This window comes from Pagrus major, chromosome 5, assembly GCF_040436345.1.
Source record: "Pagrus major chromosome 5, Pma_NU_1.0".
Taxonomy (NCBI): domain Eukaryota; kingdom Metazoa; phylum Chordata; class Actinopteri; order Spariformes; family Sparidae; genus Pagrus; species Pagrus major.
Genome location: NC_133219.1, coordinates 7647259 through 7662709, shown reverse-complemented (window position 1 = coordinate 7662709; position 15451 = coordinate 7647259). Strand labels below are relative to the sequence as shown.

At 40.1% G+C, this 15451-nt stretch overlaps 1 protein-coding gene across 1 annotated transcript; it reads left to right on the top strand.

The window, feature by feature from the left end:
- The first annotated feature begins 460 nt into the window (after nt 1-460).
- Nucleotides 461-14230, top strand: npc1l1 (NPC1-like 1). The gene is made up of 21 exons (XM_073466254.1): nt 461-671; nt 3204-3371; nt 4231-5142; nt 5263-5556; nt 5650-5873; nt 5986-6086; nt 6185-6357; nt 6460-6588; nt 7262-7444; nt 7545-7659; nt 7928-8193; nt 8301-8390; nt 8486-8676; nt 10216-10343; nt 11202-11322; nt 11401-11459; nt 11604-11754; nt 11881-12112; nt 12634-12747; nt 13211-13373; nt 13463-14230. The coding sequence occupies exons 1-21, from the start codon at nt 630-632 to the stop codon at nt 13699-13701; spliced, it is 4095 nt and encodes a 1364-aa protein (XP_073322355.1). The 5' UTR covers nt 461-629; the 3' UTR covers nt 13702-14230.
- Nucleotides 14231-15451: the final 1221 nt, after the last annotated feature.

Sequence of the window (15451 nt, the reverse complement as noted above, 5' to 3'; positions counted from 1 at the left end):
CCTTATAGATCAGGGAGCTGTGTCACATAGTATATATTATGGTTTAAAGGTCATCTTCAGACCCACTGTAAAGTACTGTACTTCAACAACAATAAAAAAGCTTGATTCTATCCTATACAGAATGCTACAATTCAGGCCAACCAAAGTCTATGTGTTGACCCGTCTCCAAGAGTAGCAGAGGGTCAGTAACAATACATGACTCAGGTGAAAATTTGGGTGCGGTTGTTATTTCGGAATCACCTGCAGTTTCTCCCTGCTGCTTTGGATCGCCTAAGCAACCCTATCCATCTATCGCTCCCGTGTTAATTATCAGACAGAGGAATTGATCATCCATAGCTGTGATTGGCCAGCTGTCACATCAGGCCAGATAAGACAGGTGTGACATCACAGGAGTGGTGACGCTGGGCATGTCATACTGTTTTTTCCTTCCCCAACCCTGACACTGACAGACAAACAGACAGACAGACAGACAGATGATAGGAGACGATACCTCAGACCCCACAGAGCACCTCTCACTGTCTTTCTTTGTCTAATGTATCTACCAATAGGGCGGCAGTGATTAACAGACACTCCGTTTTAATCTACCTGAGGACCCTGAATCTTCTGTTGCTGACAGACTCTCAGGAATCATGGTCCGTGTCGCAGCTCTGATCACTTTTCTGGCAAGTGTGGTAAGTCTGGGAATTTTTCTTTGTTAGGGAAACTGTAAAACACCTACTGGGCAAGCACGTATTGACATATACTGAAAGATATAATGTAATATATTAAAAATACATTTGAAGACATGGAAGGAACACTGATTTATGTGACAATACATGCATACTGGTCATTTTGCTTCAAAAATAATATTAGAAAATATTTTTAAAAATTAAATTTTGATTATATATACTGTTATGTATTTAAACATCTACAACTTAAAATATATTTTGTGTATACATTTTTTCAAAATATATCTTCAAAGGTTTTTACAAGGATATGATCTGTATGAGAAGACAGAATTGCTTTTGTAATTTCAATACAAAACGAAAGTAAAAAAAGTAGAGAGAAAAAAACTGTTTAAACTACTTTCTAAAGAAATATCAAACTGACAATGTACATGTGATACAAAACTATAACGAATAAATAATATATAATAATTTGTATTATAATATAATAATATAATACAAAAAAGTGCCCACTTGTTCACAGGTCACCTAAAGCAAAAATAATAAAAGAATATATAAAATAAAATTCCCCACTATTCATGGGAAAGTGCAAGGAATGTCAGCTTTGAATTACAGTAGAGAGGCAATATTAAAATAAAATAAATCTTTCCTTTATAGTTTCCTTCCTTTTAAAATTGCTTTATAGTTTTAGTTGTAAATGACACAGACATTAAAAAGAAAATAAGTAATTTCACTAATTGAATCACTTCATAAATGAATGTCATTGAACTATCAGCAAGCATCTGCAAAACATAATTAAACTACTTGCTTGATTACATGTAGTACACTATTCACTGACACTGTTTAACTGTAAATACAGAGCCACATGTTTGTAATGACAAAAGGACATACATTGAGATTGTGTAGACAATAAAGCACCATAAATGACATAGGAAAAATTATATAAGTTCTTTGTCACAAGGTTAGAGAAGTGTTATGTAGGCAGTAAGTCACTTAGATAAATGTCTCCTGAGATAAAACATCTTCTGTGGTTATAAGTTAAACTGTATGGAAGATGTTGAATGTCTACATGAAAACAAATCAAACCAAGAGGCAGAGAAATACAACACACATTGTAATGTGTTTGTTCATTTTGTGTTTAATTTGGCTTTTTATTTCCAAACAACTTAATTTTTTAACAATATAAGGTAATCTGATGTAAACTGGATGTAATCTAGATGAGTGTTAAAAATGTACAGTCACGACTGTCTTAAGAGCACTGAATGAATTAATGCATTCTGTAACTTAACCTAACTTAAATATTAAATTAAATACATTTTATGAAGCACATGTTCCAAGAGTCTACATTGTGTTTATTTATTAAAGACCACAATTGAACAACAGTTCAACTTATACAAAAAAATTGAAGAAAAATACAATCATATAAATAAATAAAGTAAAGATTCAAAAATAAAAGGGCTTTAGATAGGTTTTAAAAATACAAATGTACAGGGAAGATCTAATAGTGAGCATCACATGAATAATAAACTGTACATTTTACTCATGTCTTGGCAAAAATGTAAGAGTTACTTTAATATCAAAATAATGTATCAATTTGTATTGATTTCTGATCGTATATTTTATGTGTCTTGTAACTTGCCAGGTGGTATTAATCAGCTGACATGGGAGGACACATACAGCACTTAGGTTATTGTGACCCTGTAAAGACATTTATGAGTTAATATAGTGTCTGTAAAAACTGTACTGATGGTAAACATGATAATCAAACCTTGTTGCTATGTGCAGCTTTTAAAAAAATGTATCACCCGAAACTTTTTATTTAAAGTATTTATTATGGTTTATAATGTTTCCATTTGTTAAGAATTAAATAAAGTGACTGGTGGAGGAAGTATTCAGATCCTCAACTTGAGTAGAAGTACTAATAACACCCTGTAACGATACTCTGATAAGTAGAAGTTCTGTACTGAGAATGTTACTGAGTAAAAGCAGGTATAATCAGGAAAATGTACTTTAAGTATTAAAAGTAAAAGTATCTTAATCTCAATCAATTATAATGGCACTCAGTAGAGCACATACCTCTGCCAAGGACCAACAGTCCCCTTTAATTAAAACAAATGTTGCAAAAAATGCCCTTTGTCTCAATCCATCCCTTTATCTGGATCAGCACCAAAAGTTAACGGGGTCTATTCGAGGCTGCGACCCATCCTCCACCCAAGTGTCGTGGAAATCCAAACAGTAGTTTTTGTGTAGCCAACCATTAAACAAACAGACATGGGTGAAAACATAACCTCCTTGGCGGAGGTAATAAAGTAACTAGTAACTAAAGCTGTCAGATAAATGAAGTGGAGTAAAAAGTACAATATTTTAGAAAGTAGCAAGAAAAGACAAGAGTCTAGTAAATCACAAGTACCTTAAGTAAATACTGTATTTGATCAAAATGACATGCTATAGTAAAACTTGTAAATGTGTTTGAGTAGAAGATATTTCCTCCTCTGTTCTGGTTGTCACAGCTGTGCTTTCTTCTTCACTTCCATGCAGGTGCTGTCAGAGGCCCAACATGAGCCAGGCTTCTGTGCTTTCTATGAGGAGTGTGGTTTCAACCCTTTGGTAGATAATACAACTGCCCTCATTTCTCCTATCGTCCCCTGTCTCAACTACAGTCCAGCCCGTCACCTCACAGGAGCCCACTACCTCAGACTCAGACAGGTGTGTAGGTGCTGCTGAGTGTTTGAGTGAAGAAGAAGACTGAATAAAGTCTCTTCTTAAGAATTAAGTGTATTCCTCTGAAGTCAGAAGTCAGCTTGTGTTTGAACTTTCAGTTAATATTTATTTGTTCTTCATTTATATGCTACCTCAAGGTCAAATCTTTTATAGGCACAACAGTAGTTGCAGCTACTCCCAGATCTACTTCTTATTTAATTCCAACAACACGACAAAGTTGGTAAAAGACAATGCTGTCATTCAGATGCTAAAAACTGGCTGTCTTTGACAATAAAATTAAAGGTCTAATTTGAAAGGAAGTTGATTTTTGAGTCTCATTCCCAACTCGTCAAATACTGACGCTTTGGTATTGTAGGTCGGGTCGGCCGCCTTACCAAACGGTCAGTATTTGACGAATTGGGAATTCTTACAAATAGGACCTTTAACGATTATCAATCGCTCAGTCATGCTTTCTTCAACCACGTAATATCTCAAAAATTAGGAAAAAGTGTATCCATTAAGAATCTGCAAACAAATCTGTCATACATCAATAAAAGGGGGCACAGAGCAGGGCCCTGAGGATCGCCGCACATGACTACAAAGGACTGTGATTTGAAAATGTTAAGTTAAACAAACTCAGTGCAGCCAGAGAGGGCAGGGAAGGCGATTCTGGAGAAAGATTTGATTCTTGAGTCTCATTCCCAGATCATCAAACACCAACGCTTTGGGACGGTATTCATTCCAAATTTCTATTTGACGACCTGGGAATAAGACTCAACAATCAACTATCTTTCTCCAGAATCGCCTTCTCTTCCCTGAAGTTATTATTATTATTAATGCAAAATAAAATCTGTTCTTTCTGCAGGTGTGTCCCATGCTGGACAATGGAGAGAAAAACACGTACGCCTGTTGCTCCATCAAACAGCTGTCATCCCTGGAAAACAGTCTGCGCTTGTCCAAGGTCATACTGCTCCGCTGCCCTTCCTGTGCTGACAACTTTGCCCACCTGCACTGCATCAACACCTGCAGCCCCAACCAGACCCAAACAGTAGAAGTTACAAAGGTCATGAACATCACTACCTTTCAGAACACGATGGACGAAGTCGTAGTAGCTTACAAGGCATTCATCAGCACCACCTTTGCCGACAGCGCCTTCCAGTCTTGTAAAAATGTCAGAATCCCGTCCACAGGGGGCTTCGCCATCGGCACCATGTGTGGCCCGTATGGCTCCACTCAGTGCACCCCTCAGTACTGGTATGACTTTCAGGGAGACTCCAGTAACGGCCTTGCTCCACTGGACATCGACTTCAAACTGATTAAAGAGGGAAACACCACTGGACTACCAAAGGGTGTGGTTCCCTACAATGGACGTACTCTTAGGTGTAACGAGACCACACCAAGCGGAGGAGAGGCCTGCTCCTGCCAGGACTGCACAGAGTCGTGCCCGATCATACAACTTCCACCACCCGCAGGCCCCTTCAAACTGCTTGGGACAGATGGTTACCTTGTAGTTTCTATCATCTTATTCTGTCTCCTGACATTTGCCTTCCTTCTCTACCTGTCCGTCACATGCTTCATGAGGTCTCGGAATAGAAAGGATGAGGAGAAGGGAAGGAGAAAGGGAAAAAGTAAAGACCAGAACAGTAATGATGTGAATCAGCCGCTCATTGATCCATCAGAGGTGACGTGCACTGACAGGAACAGCCTGGTTGCTCAAGCTTTCCTGAGCTCAAAGTTTCAGTTTTGGGGAACCCTCATGGCTACTTATCCCCTCACCGTGAGTATTTTTTATCATTTTATAAACAGATTAAAATTCTACACACCATTAAGAAAAAAAGGTTGACAGCTAATTGAAGAAGGATTTATCTCAGTTGTTTATATTTTATCTTCATTTAAGGTGCTCCTGTGTTCAGCTGTAGTCGTGGCTGTTTTCGCTGTTGGCCTCAAGTCCACTACGCTCACCACTGACCCAGTTGAGCTGTGGTCTGCTCCCAACAGCCGCGCCCGCCAGGAGAAAGATTTCCATGACACAACTTTTGACCCCTTCTTCAGGACCAACCAGCTGATCTTGACAGCTCCGGGCAGAAAAGGCCACCAGTATGATTCTTTGCTGTTTGGACGGACAAACTTTAGCGGGATTGTATCCAAAGAGCTCATTCTCCAGCTGCTGGAGCTCCAAACACGAATACAGGTAAAGAGCTCAGAACAGTTGCCAGTTGACATTTTTTGCAAAAAGTAAACGTATCGTTTTAACACATTAATGCCTCTTGAATCCCATTTTTAGAACATTGAGTTCTGGTCAAAGGATCTGAACCGCATTGCCTCTCTGAAGGATGTGTGTTTCGCACCACTGAACCCCATCAACTCCTCCCTGACGGACTGCGCGGTCAACAGCTTGCCGCAGTACTTCCAAAACAACGTGGACAACATTAATGCCAAGGTGAACATGACTGAGAATGGAGTGACCAAAGAGGTGGACTGGAGAGACCACTTAATCTACTGTCTCAAGTAAGCATTCTTAAAATAGAGTTTCAAATCAAACTGGGGACAGTGTTTTAATTTGCAGTTGCTCAGCAATATTAACATAAACTTCACTTCTCTTCCGCCATCTCTTTTCAAGCTCTCCCCTGTCCTTCAAGGACATCACTGATTTAGGTCTGAGCTGCATGGCTGATTACGGCGCTCCAGTCTTCCCCTTTCTGGCCGTGGGAGGCTATGACAGTGAGTGCCTTTCAGCACCATTGTTTACACGTTAAAATACCTGTACGCTGAGAGCACAAACTGACTCAACTGAAAATTAAACATGTTGCTTTTCCCAGGTGAAAACTTCACCGATGCTGAGGCCCTCATCATGACCTTCTCCCTCAACAACTATGCTCGCAACAACGTCAAGTTCAAAGTGGCGATGCAGTGGGAGCGAGAGTTTCTTAAAATTGTCCAGGAGTACAAGAAAAACCCCAACACTAACTTTACCTTCGCGTACATGGCAGAGGTACAGTAACATCTGTTTCTGACCTGCTGTCAAAGCTTTTATCAGTTGTCTGCTCTTTTTACGTCCTCACTATAATCCCTTCTTTTCTCTGTCTGTCTGCAGAGGTCTCTGGAGGATGAAATTAATCGGACCACAGCAGAGGATATCCCCATTTTCATGATCAGCTATGCTGTAATCTTTCTCTACATTGCAGTGGCACTGGGGGAGTACTCTTCATTCAAACGCATACTGGTAGGTCTTCAGATATTAAAGGGACAGGTCAATCAGAAATCAGTCATGTAGTCACCCATGCCAATGGAAAGTTGGGGGGAATTTCCGTAGTCCACAAAACATTTTTGGAGCTTCAGAACAAAACTCCTTGAAGGAAAAAACAAAGAATAGCTCCATCCAGCTATTTAAAGCCACGTACATTTGGTCCAGACTAGTCAACAATTATTGGATGCATTGTCATTAAGGCATTCATGTCACCAAAGGCTGAATCATACGCATTTTTGTGATCCCGTGACGTGCTACCTTGCTAATCTAAGCAAACATTAAATGTTAGCATGCTGATGCCAGCACTGAGCTCTAAGCACGGTTGTGTACACCCTCACATAGTAGACTCGTAGTCTTGTTAAGCTGTTGCTCCATAACTTGTTGTTTTACTATAAAAACACAGATATATAACATGTGCCTGGGATACGATAAGCCTCCACTAAGAAAGTACAATTTATGAAACAGTACTTATCACATACATGATAGGGAGAAACTGCATTAATATGGCAGTGTCAGCTGTATAGTGCTTATCTCAACTGTGAAGCAGGCATGTTTATTGGCCATGAAGATGTACAGTAAAAGATATGTGACATAGCAAAGGTTCACTGAGTTGAATGTACATCTGGATTCTTATCTCTGTGTGTTGTAGGTGGACTCCAAGTTTCTGGTGGGTCTTGGTGGGATCCTGGTGGTCGGCTGTTCAGTCCTGGCCTCCATGGGCTTCTACTCCTGGATCGGCATTCCCTCCTCACTGGTCATTCTGCAGGTCGTGCCTTTCCTGGTGCTCGCTGTTGGAGCCGACAACATCTTCATCTTCGTTCTGGAGTACCAGGTGTGTATATTTGTGTGCACCATAAATGAACAGTAATGCTGTTTTTGTAAGATGTATTCACCGATTTGACTGATGTTACCCGACTCTTGCATCCCTCCAGAGAGATGAGCGGAGACCCGGAGAGAGGAGAGAGGAGCAGATTGGTCGTGTCCTTGGAAACGTGGCTCCCAGCATGCTCCTGTGCAGTCTCTCTGAATCTATCTGCTTCTTTTTAGGTAAAAGCTTTTGCATTCTTGTTTGGAACATTGGCATGGTTAAAGAGTTGGCTGTAATGCAATGTCGGGTGAAGTTTCGTCTCTCATAGATCATTTCTGCAACTTCACAACAAAAGAGCATTGCAGCATTCTCCTAAGCAACTTTTGTTTTGTGGACTACATAACTTCACCTGACTTACCATCTGCATGAGGAGTAGCTAATGAACTTTTAATTTAAGTTTCTATACAATGCCTTTATCTCTACCTGTGTCTGTTATGCCATCCTAAGGGGGCCTGTCGACCATGCCAGCAGTAAAGTCCTTTGCTCTGTACGCTGCACTGGCTGTGCTCATGGACTTCGTCCTCCAGATGACAGCCTTTGTGGCGCTGCTGTCCCTGGACGCCCGGCGCCAGGACAACAACCGCTGTGAACTGGTCTGCTGTCTCACAGTGAAAACCCAGCGTCCCAGCAAGCCAAGTGAGGGCTTCCTGCGGCCCTTCATGAGAAAATACTATGCCCCTGCCCTGCTGAACTGTTACACCAGGATCATTGTGGTAAAGATACTACCCTAATTTCTGGTGAACTCCTGCTGTCATCAAAAGATGAAGTTCCTCATAACACACAGAGGTGATGAATAAATTCTGTCCTGTGTTCTCTTCAGATGGTGGTTTTCATCTTCATGTTCTGTGGCTCCTTATTCCTCATGTTTCATGTGACTGTGGGTTTGGATCAGGAGCTGGCTATGCCAAAGGTCACTGAGCACAGCACACTATATAAATATAAATGAACACCTTCACACTCCTCCTTCAATGTAACCTTACAAAGATTCTTCTGTTTTGTGTGCAGGGCTCTTACATGCTGGACTATTTCCAGTACCTGTACAAGTACTTTGAAGTCGGAGTCCCTGTTTATTTTGTGACAAAAAAGGGCTACAACTTCTCCTCCCTGCAAGGCATGAATGGAGTCTGCTCCAGTGTGGGCTGTGATGAGTACTCGCTTACCCAGAAGATTCAGTACGCCACAGACTTCCCTGATCGGTGAGTCTGTTCTTTTTCATATTCTGGGCAGGACAGATGTAGACTTTTGTGGTTAAATGGTTTTCTGCCCTGTCCTTCACATCTTTATTTCTGACTGACAAATCCTTGAACCTGCTGATATCATAGTAGCAACCTCTTACATACAAGCCATCAGCCAATCAGATGAGTTAATGATAAACTCAGTTACATGAACACCACCAAGTAGATAAAGGGTGCGTCTAACTGATTGTGCCAGGCAGAGAGAGCAAACACCCAAAACATCCACTATAATAACCGTTCAAACGAACAACAAGAAGAAGAAGAATCACTGAAAACATTGTGTTATGGTTATGAAACAGCTATTTCATGAGTAATAAAACTTAGTGCCTTTCCACCAACAGAGGGGGCAAAAGTGCAACCATTCTTTACTCAAGTAGAAGCACAGATACTAGATACTGATTCAACTTCTTCAATCAAGTAAAACTAAGAAAGCTCAGACTCTGAAATATAGCGTAGATAAATGTTAAGTATAAAATAGTAAAAAGTATCCCTCTGACATTTCTACCAGCCAATTCTGTGTAAAGCTAACTGAACCTCACGTCATATTAATATAATTCAAAGACCGTTAAACTTAAAGGTAGAATTAGTAGGATTTGTCCAAGCTGTAGTTGATTGTTGAGTCTCATTCAGGACGTCAAATACCGACATTTTGGGTTGGTAACGCGTCCCAGGCGGTAACAAACTGAGAAAATAAGACAATCCTCTCCCTCCCTCCCTCTCTCTCTTGAAATCAGTTTGTGATGTTGGGAAGGTGACGCAAAATAAAACAAATCGCCAATTCCCCTCACATGCGTTAAAGCTAAAGTTTAATAAATGCTCAAGTAAAGTACAGATACAGATTTGTTACTTGCCACCTCTGCCCACCAAACAGCTTGCAACTTACATGAATTAATCAATTTGCAGAATTATATTACCCAGGGAACACTGTGATAAGAGGGACTATAATTATCAACACACGTTTGTTTCCTTGAGATAAAAAGAATTATGGACCTATCTTATCGTTATCCTTATCAGTTGCTTACTGGAAAACAACAAAGCTCTCTCATGAAGGGGGAATTTGTCCAAAATTACATATGAAACTGAAAGATGTGAGGCAAAAAAAGCAATAACACTTGGTAAGAAATGCATTTAATTTACTGGAAGGATTGTCTGTGTAGTCAATAGACAATATAGCTGTGTCCTGTGTGTTAAAGACACATGTAGGCGTCACACCCTTGCACTGAGTGATATTTTTCTTCATGACAATTAACGTGGGCATTGTCGTTTATTGAGTTAATCCCACACACACCATCCTGCTGCTCTAAATATTCAGTAGAACATCATATGTGTGTTAATCCACGCCTGAAATAGTCGCCAACAAATGCAATGTTTACTCCTGTATCAGTAACTGAAATGAAACTATATTTCTGTGAACTGAGATTTACATCTCAGTCTCACAACACTATTAAGACTAACGCAGACATTTGTGTTCCTACCTTCCTTTGTCCCACTGGTCTGTAGATCCTACTTGGCTATTCCCTCTAACTCCTGGGTAGATGATTATATTGACTGGCTGAACCCTGGATCCGGATGTTGTCGTCTGTACTCAAGTGGTCCAAATATTGGAAAGTTCTGTCCCGCAAGTGAAGGTGAGAAACACAACAATAACACACATTATTTACTGTGAATTTCCTTTCGGAAGGAAGGAATGAAGCTGCTCCTTATTCTGGCGGTACAGCAGCAGATACTCCTGTATCTTTTCAGCAGGGTGAACAGACTGTGGCTGGGTGGGTGTTGTCTTTTCATATCCTTTGGGCTCTGTGCAGACACCTCACTTCACTGATGTCACTGATCCTTTGTAGAGGGTACCGGTGATGTTCTGGGCGGTATAAATCACCCACTGTAGAGCCTTCCTGTCCTGGGCTGTGCACAAACCATGACAATGTGTGGTGTCCAGTCAGTATGCTTTCTATTGCTCCTCTGTAAAGGTTGACCAGGATCTTGCTCTGGAATTTAGCCTTCCTAAGTTTCTGTAGGAAGTAGAGTCTTTTTTAAACCAGGGTGGTGATGTGTGATGACCAAGATAGGTTCTCAGTGATTCTAATTCCAAGGTATGACATGCTCTACCTCAGCTCCATTGATGTAGACAGGGGTGTGCGTCTTTGCCTCCTTTTTTTCTAAAATCAACAATCAGCTCCTTGGTTTTGCTGACATTGAGCAGTAGATTGTTCTCTGTGCACCACGCTGCAGTGCAGTGTTGAGCACTAATACAGAGGAGGTGTGACTGCCAATTCGCTGCCATACCACCAGACTACAGGGCAGCTTTATTCCTCAGGCCGTAAGACTCTTTAACTCATCCTCAACACTCCAAATAGATGTAGCAGGACTCAAGGACTAAACCTTTATTTAATTTTTAAACGCTGGTAAAAAATGTAAAATAAATCTGCCTTGTACCATATATTAACACTTAATTTATTAACACCTACTTTGCTCCCATGTCTCAACAGTAAAAGATATCTGCAAGTTCACGTGTTTGAGTATTTTCGAATCGAGGCCCAATGTGGCAAAATTCAACCGCTTCCTCCCCGACTTCCTGGGTAACAGGCCTGACCTGCAGTGCCCCAAAGGGTGTGTATTGTAGCTGCACATGTAGAAACATCAGAAAATAAAAACAAAATTCTCACGGCTTTGTGTGTCTCTTAACAGTGGTCTTGGAGCCTACGACAAAGCTGTGGTGGTGGATAAAGATAGTGGAGAAATCTTAGGTAAGTCATAAATCAGTGGTGTGACTGGAACTCCGGTCACAGCCTTGTTGGTGTCGATGCCCAGCATCACTTCACCTTTTTCTTCTAAAAAGACTCATTAAATCTGCCTGCACTAAATGAATCTTTTCTTTCCTGTGTTCCCAGCCTCTCGGTTCATGGCTTACCACACACCTTTAACGAACTCTCAGGAGTTCACTGCTGCACTGCTGAGGACCAGAGAGCTGGCGCACAACATCACCATGGGCATGAGGCAAATACCAGGCACCGCTCCTGACTTTGAAGTATTTCCTTACACGTATGTACTTTAATTTCCCAAGCGCCTTCATCTCATCTTCTACAGCTCTTCTCAATATTTATAGGACCGTTAAATCTAAGCTTTCTGTAGTTTCTGACCAGTACTCCTCTTCCGTCCTTCTTCAAGGGTGACTAATGTCTTCTACGAGCAATACCTGACCATTGTGTCGGAGGGATTCTTCACCATCTGTCAGTGTCTGGTGCCGACCTTTGTGGTGTGCTGTCTGCTGCTGGGTTTGGATCTGCGATCTGGTTTCCTCAACCTCATCACCATAATCATGATCACCGTGGATACCGTTGGTGTCATGACACTGTGGAGCATCGATTACAACGCAGTGGCCCTTATCAATCTGGTCACGGTGAGAACATGGCTATGACAGGAGTTAAAAATGACGTTTTTTTTATTATTTAAAATAAATTAATTGAAAAGTAAAGTAAAGTACAACATTTGTCTCCAAAATGTAGTGGAGTGGAAGCATAAGTAGTGTACTTAGTTACACTCCTCGCTTTTGAGTCCCCCAATTTTATAAGTCACAGGAATGTCCATTTTGTATTTTTCCTATGTCCTGTTAACATGAATCTGTGATCTTAGCCTTCATTTTCAGTAGAGCAAGATGTTCATAATCCATATCATCACCATTATGTTTCATAGTTTCATTTTGATTAAATAAATTAATTTTAACTTCATTTTATTTAACATGCTCTCACTTTTGAAACTCACAAGTAAAATTCTTGATCAACCATTCAGTGATGATTTACGTTCGTGAAAATATAATCAACCTGAACAAAAACTTTGCTTTGCTCTGTAAACGATAATAGATGATTCATTTTTATGGTTGTTTATTACTTTATTTACTTACAATCTCTGTGTTTTTGGCAGGCGGTGGGCATCTCTGTGGAGTTTGTGTCCCATATGACGAGATCCTTTGCCCTCAGCATAAAACCCACAAAAGTAGAAAGAGCAAAGGAGGCTACGGTGAACATGGGCAGTGCGGTGAGTAAATATGAGTTAATCACAAATTTAAAGAAGTAACTAGAATGGCACTCAGTACAGCACATATCTCTGCCAAGGCCCAGCAGTGCCCTTTAATTGAATGAAGCCTTATCTAATATCAAATAAAACACATTTAAATCCAATAGATCTGGATTTTTATTTGGATCTGATATTATTATTATATTGATATATTGATATTATGGGCTGCATATGACCAAATGGGCCGAGGCTAGCTGGTTAGCATGCTAACTTTTGTAGATAATATATACAAAAACTTTACAAAAATGTTTACATATTGCACCTGCTGACAAACCAACCAACCAACAAACGGACATGGTGAAAACATAACCTCCGTGGCGGAGGTATTAAATATTCACTTTTAGTGCCACACACAGTATTTGTATAAATATCCTCATACAGTAACAGCTGCCTGAGTTAAATATGTTCATTTTGTACCCTGTAGGTGTTTGCTGGTGTTGCTATGACCAACCTTCCAGGCATCATTGTGCTGGCGTTTGCCAAAGCCCAACTCATCCAGATCTTCTTCTTTCGATTAAACCTGGCCATCACACTCTTGGGGGTGGCTCATGGACTCATATTCCTACCTGTGCTGCTCAGCTACTTTGGTACGTACTTTATAGGTGCTTTTGTATGTATGTAACAACGACGTGTGAAGAGTTTTTGTCATTTTTTTTGTCATGTTTCTTTTTCTAAGGGCCTAGTGTGAACAAAGCGGTGCTGCTGCAGCTCCAGCAGGAGAAAGAAAAGGCCAAGCGGGCCCTAGAGATGAAAAACAATCTCAAACAAGCGTATGATAACATGAGCTATGAAGACAATGAGATAAAACAGGAGCCAGACTCAAGCCACACGACGCCCTCCAAAGATGTCGACATGCCCTCAAAAATGAAAGAAAGCCAAGTGGAGGTGAAAGAGGAAAGAATTGACAGTTTCTGAACACCGACGACAAAACTGCTGTCATGAATAAATACCTCTGTAACAAACTGAACAAGAATGGACACAGAAAAGGACAGAGATAGCAAGCAAAGTGTCATGTATTAAGCTCCGTATGGAAATCATTAACTTAACTATGTACCTCAATCAGAAACGGACCAATGGGACTGAAGACAGCAACACACAGTTGTGCAGTATTTATTAGCAAAGCGTGAGTGGATGATTGCAATGAGAGTCAACCTCCCTGTGTCAACGACACGTCCGTCTTCAAAGCACTGCAGCTGGGCAAGATTTGTTGTTCATTCAGGAATTGTTTGATGGGACAGGAAGTCGACAAATGTTCTTGAATTAGCCTTTTTTTTTTTAATAAATGTAATTATTTTGTATGTGTGAATGTTTCACATTAGTGTTGTTAAGAGTGATTTAAAGGAACATACACTCCAGCGTTTCTTGTTTTAGTTTCTTCAACAGCAGTATGATGCTGTAAAATGTGCAATCACTGAAAAAATATTAAATGTGCTTAAACATTTGGCATCAGAAGTTTTCTTAAGTTAATTATGATACAAAAAGGAGCCTCTTCACACTAGATTCAGCACCGTAAAAATATGATCTACGACCGAAAGCTTGTGGATGTAATTTAATTTATGTGTGGATGTTTTTATGTGTACCACCTGTTATTGATCTTCCAGCTCCTAGCAAAGACTGTCAGCCAGGTGAATGCTGGGTACTTTTCTGTATTGAAATGAGAGAGAAATGAGAAATTTTCCCATTCTCTCCTTTTTGTCCACAGTTTCTAATATGTTGGAAGAAATATTTTGCAGAGCCACACCCTATTTGTTTAGATGCTGCATCAAGAAGAGGATGAACAGATGGAGCCAGTGCACATGTGCACGTTTTGCACATTAACAGTGGTTAACAGTGGTGCAATGTAACCAAGTATGTTTACTAAGTACTGTACAAGTACAATTAGTGTTGTAAAAAGTACCCAAAAGTCATACTTGAGTAAAAGTAACACTATCGTGATAAAATATTACTTTGGTAAAAGTGAACCATGTGAACAGTGCTTGAGTAAAAGTCTTAATTAAATGTACTTAAGTATCAAAAGTATAAGTAAATCATACATATATTTACATGTAAGTATATACTGTTTAAAGTGGGTCGACCTATACCGCCTGGCAGACTCGCTCTGATATTCAGTTTTCTTTTTTGAAATCTGATTTCTTGCTTTGATGAAGCATGTAATCTGCAAAGTAACTAGTAATTAAAGTTATTTAATAAATGTAGTGAGTGAAAAGTACAATATTTGCCTCCAAAATGTAGTGGACTGGAAGCATTAAGTAGCAGAAAATGGAAACACTTTAGTAAAGTACAATTACCTCAAAATTGTACTCGAGTAAATGTAGGCCTCATTTACAATCCAAGACTGAGTACAATTTTGAGGAACTTGTACTTTACATGAGTATTTCTATCACGGTTTCCCCCAGAAAAGCTACAAGTTAGGCCTGGTCAATGAATGCAGGACTTTTCCTTGTGTAATTTTAAACTGTTGTAATAAAACTTTTGCTTAAAGGATGTGAGTACTCCTTCCACCAGTGTCAGCTTTAAATGATCAATGCAGAAACAATGAAACTCACTGCCTTTTTCGCTGGGACTTTCTCGAAGTTGCCTCAACCTTTTTGCCTGATTTTCTCACTATCAGCTGCACAAGAAAAAAAAATTGAGTCAGAGACTGTGGGCTTCCCCTGTGCCCCCT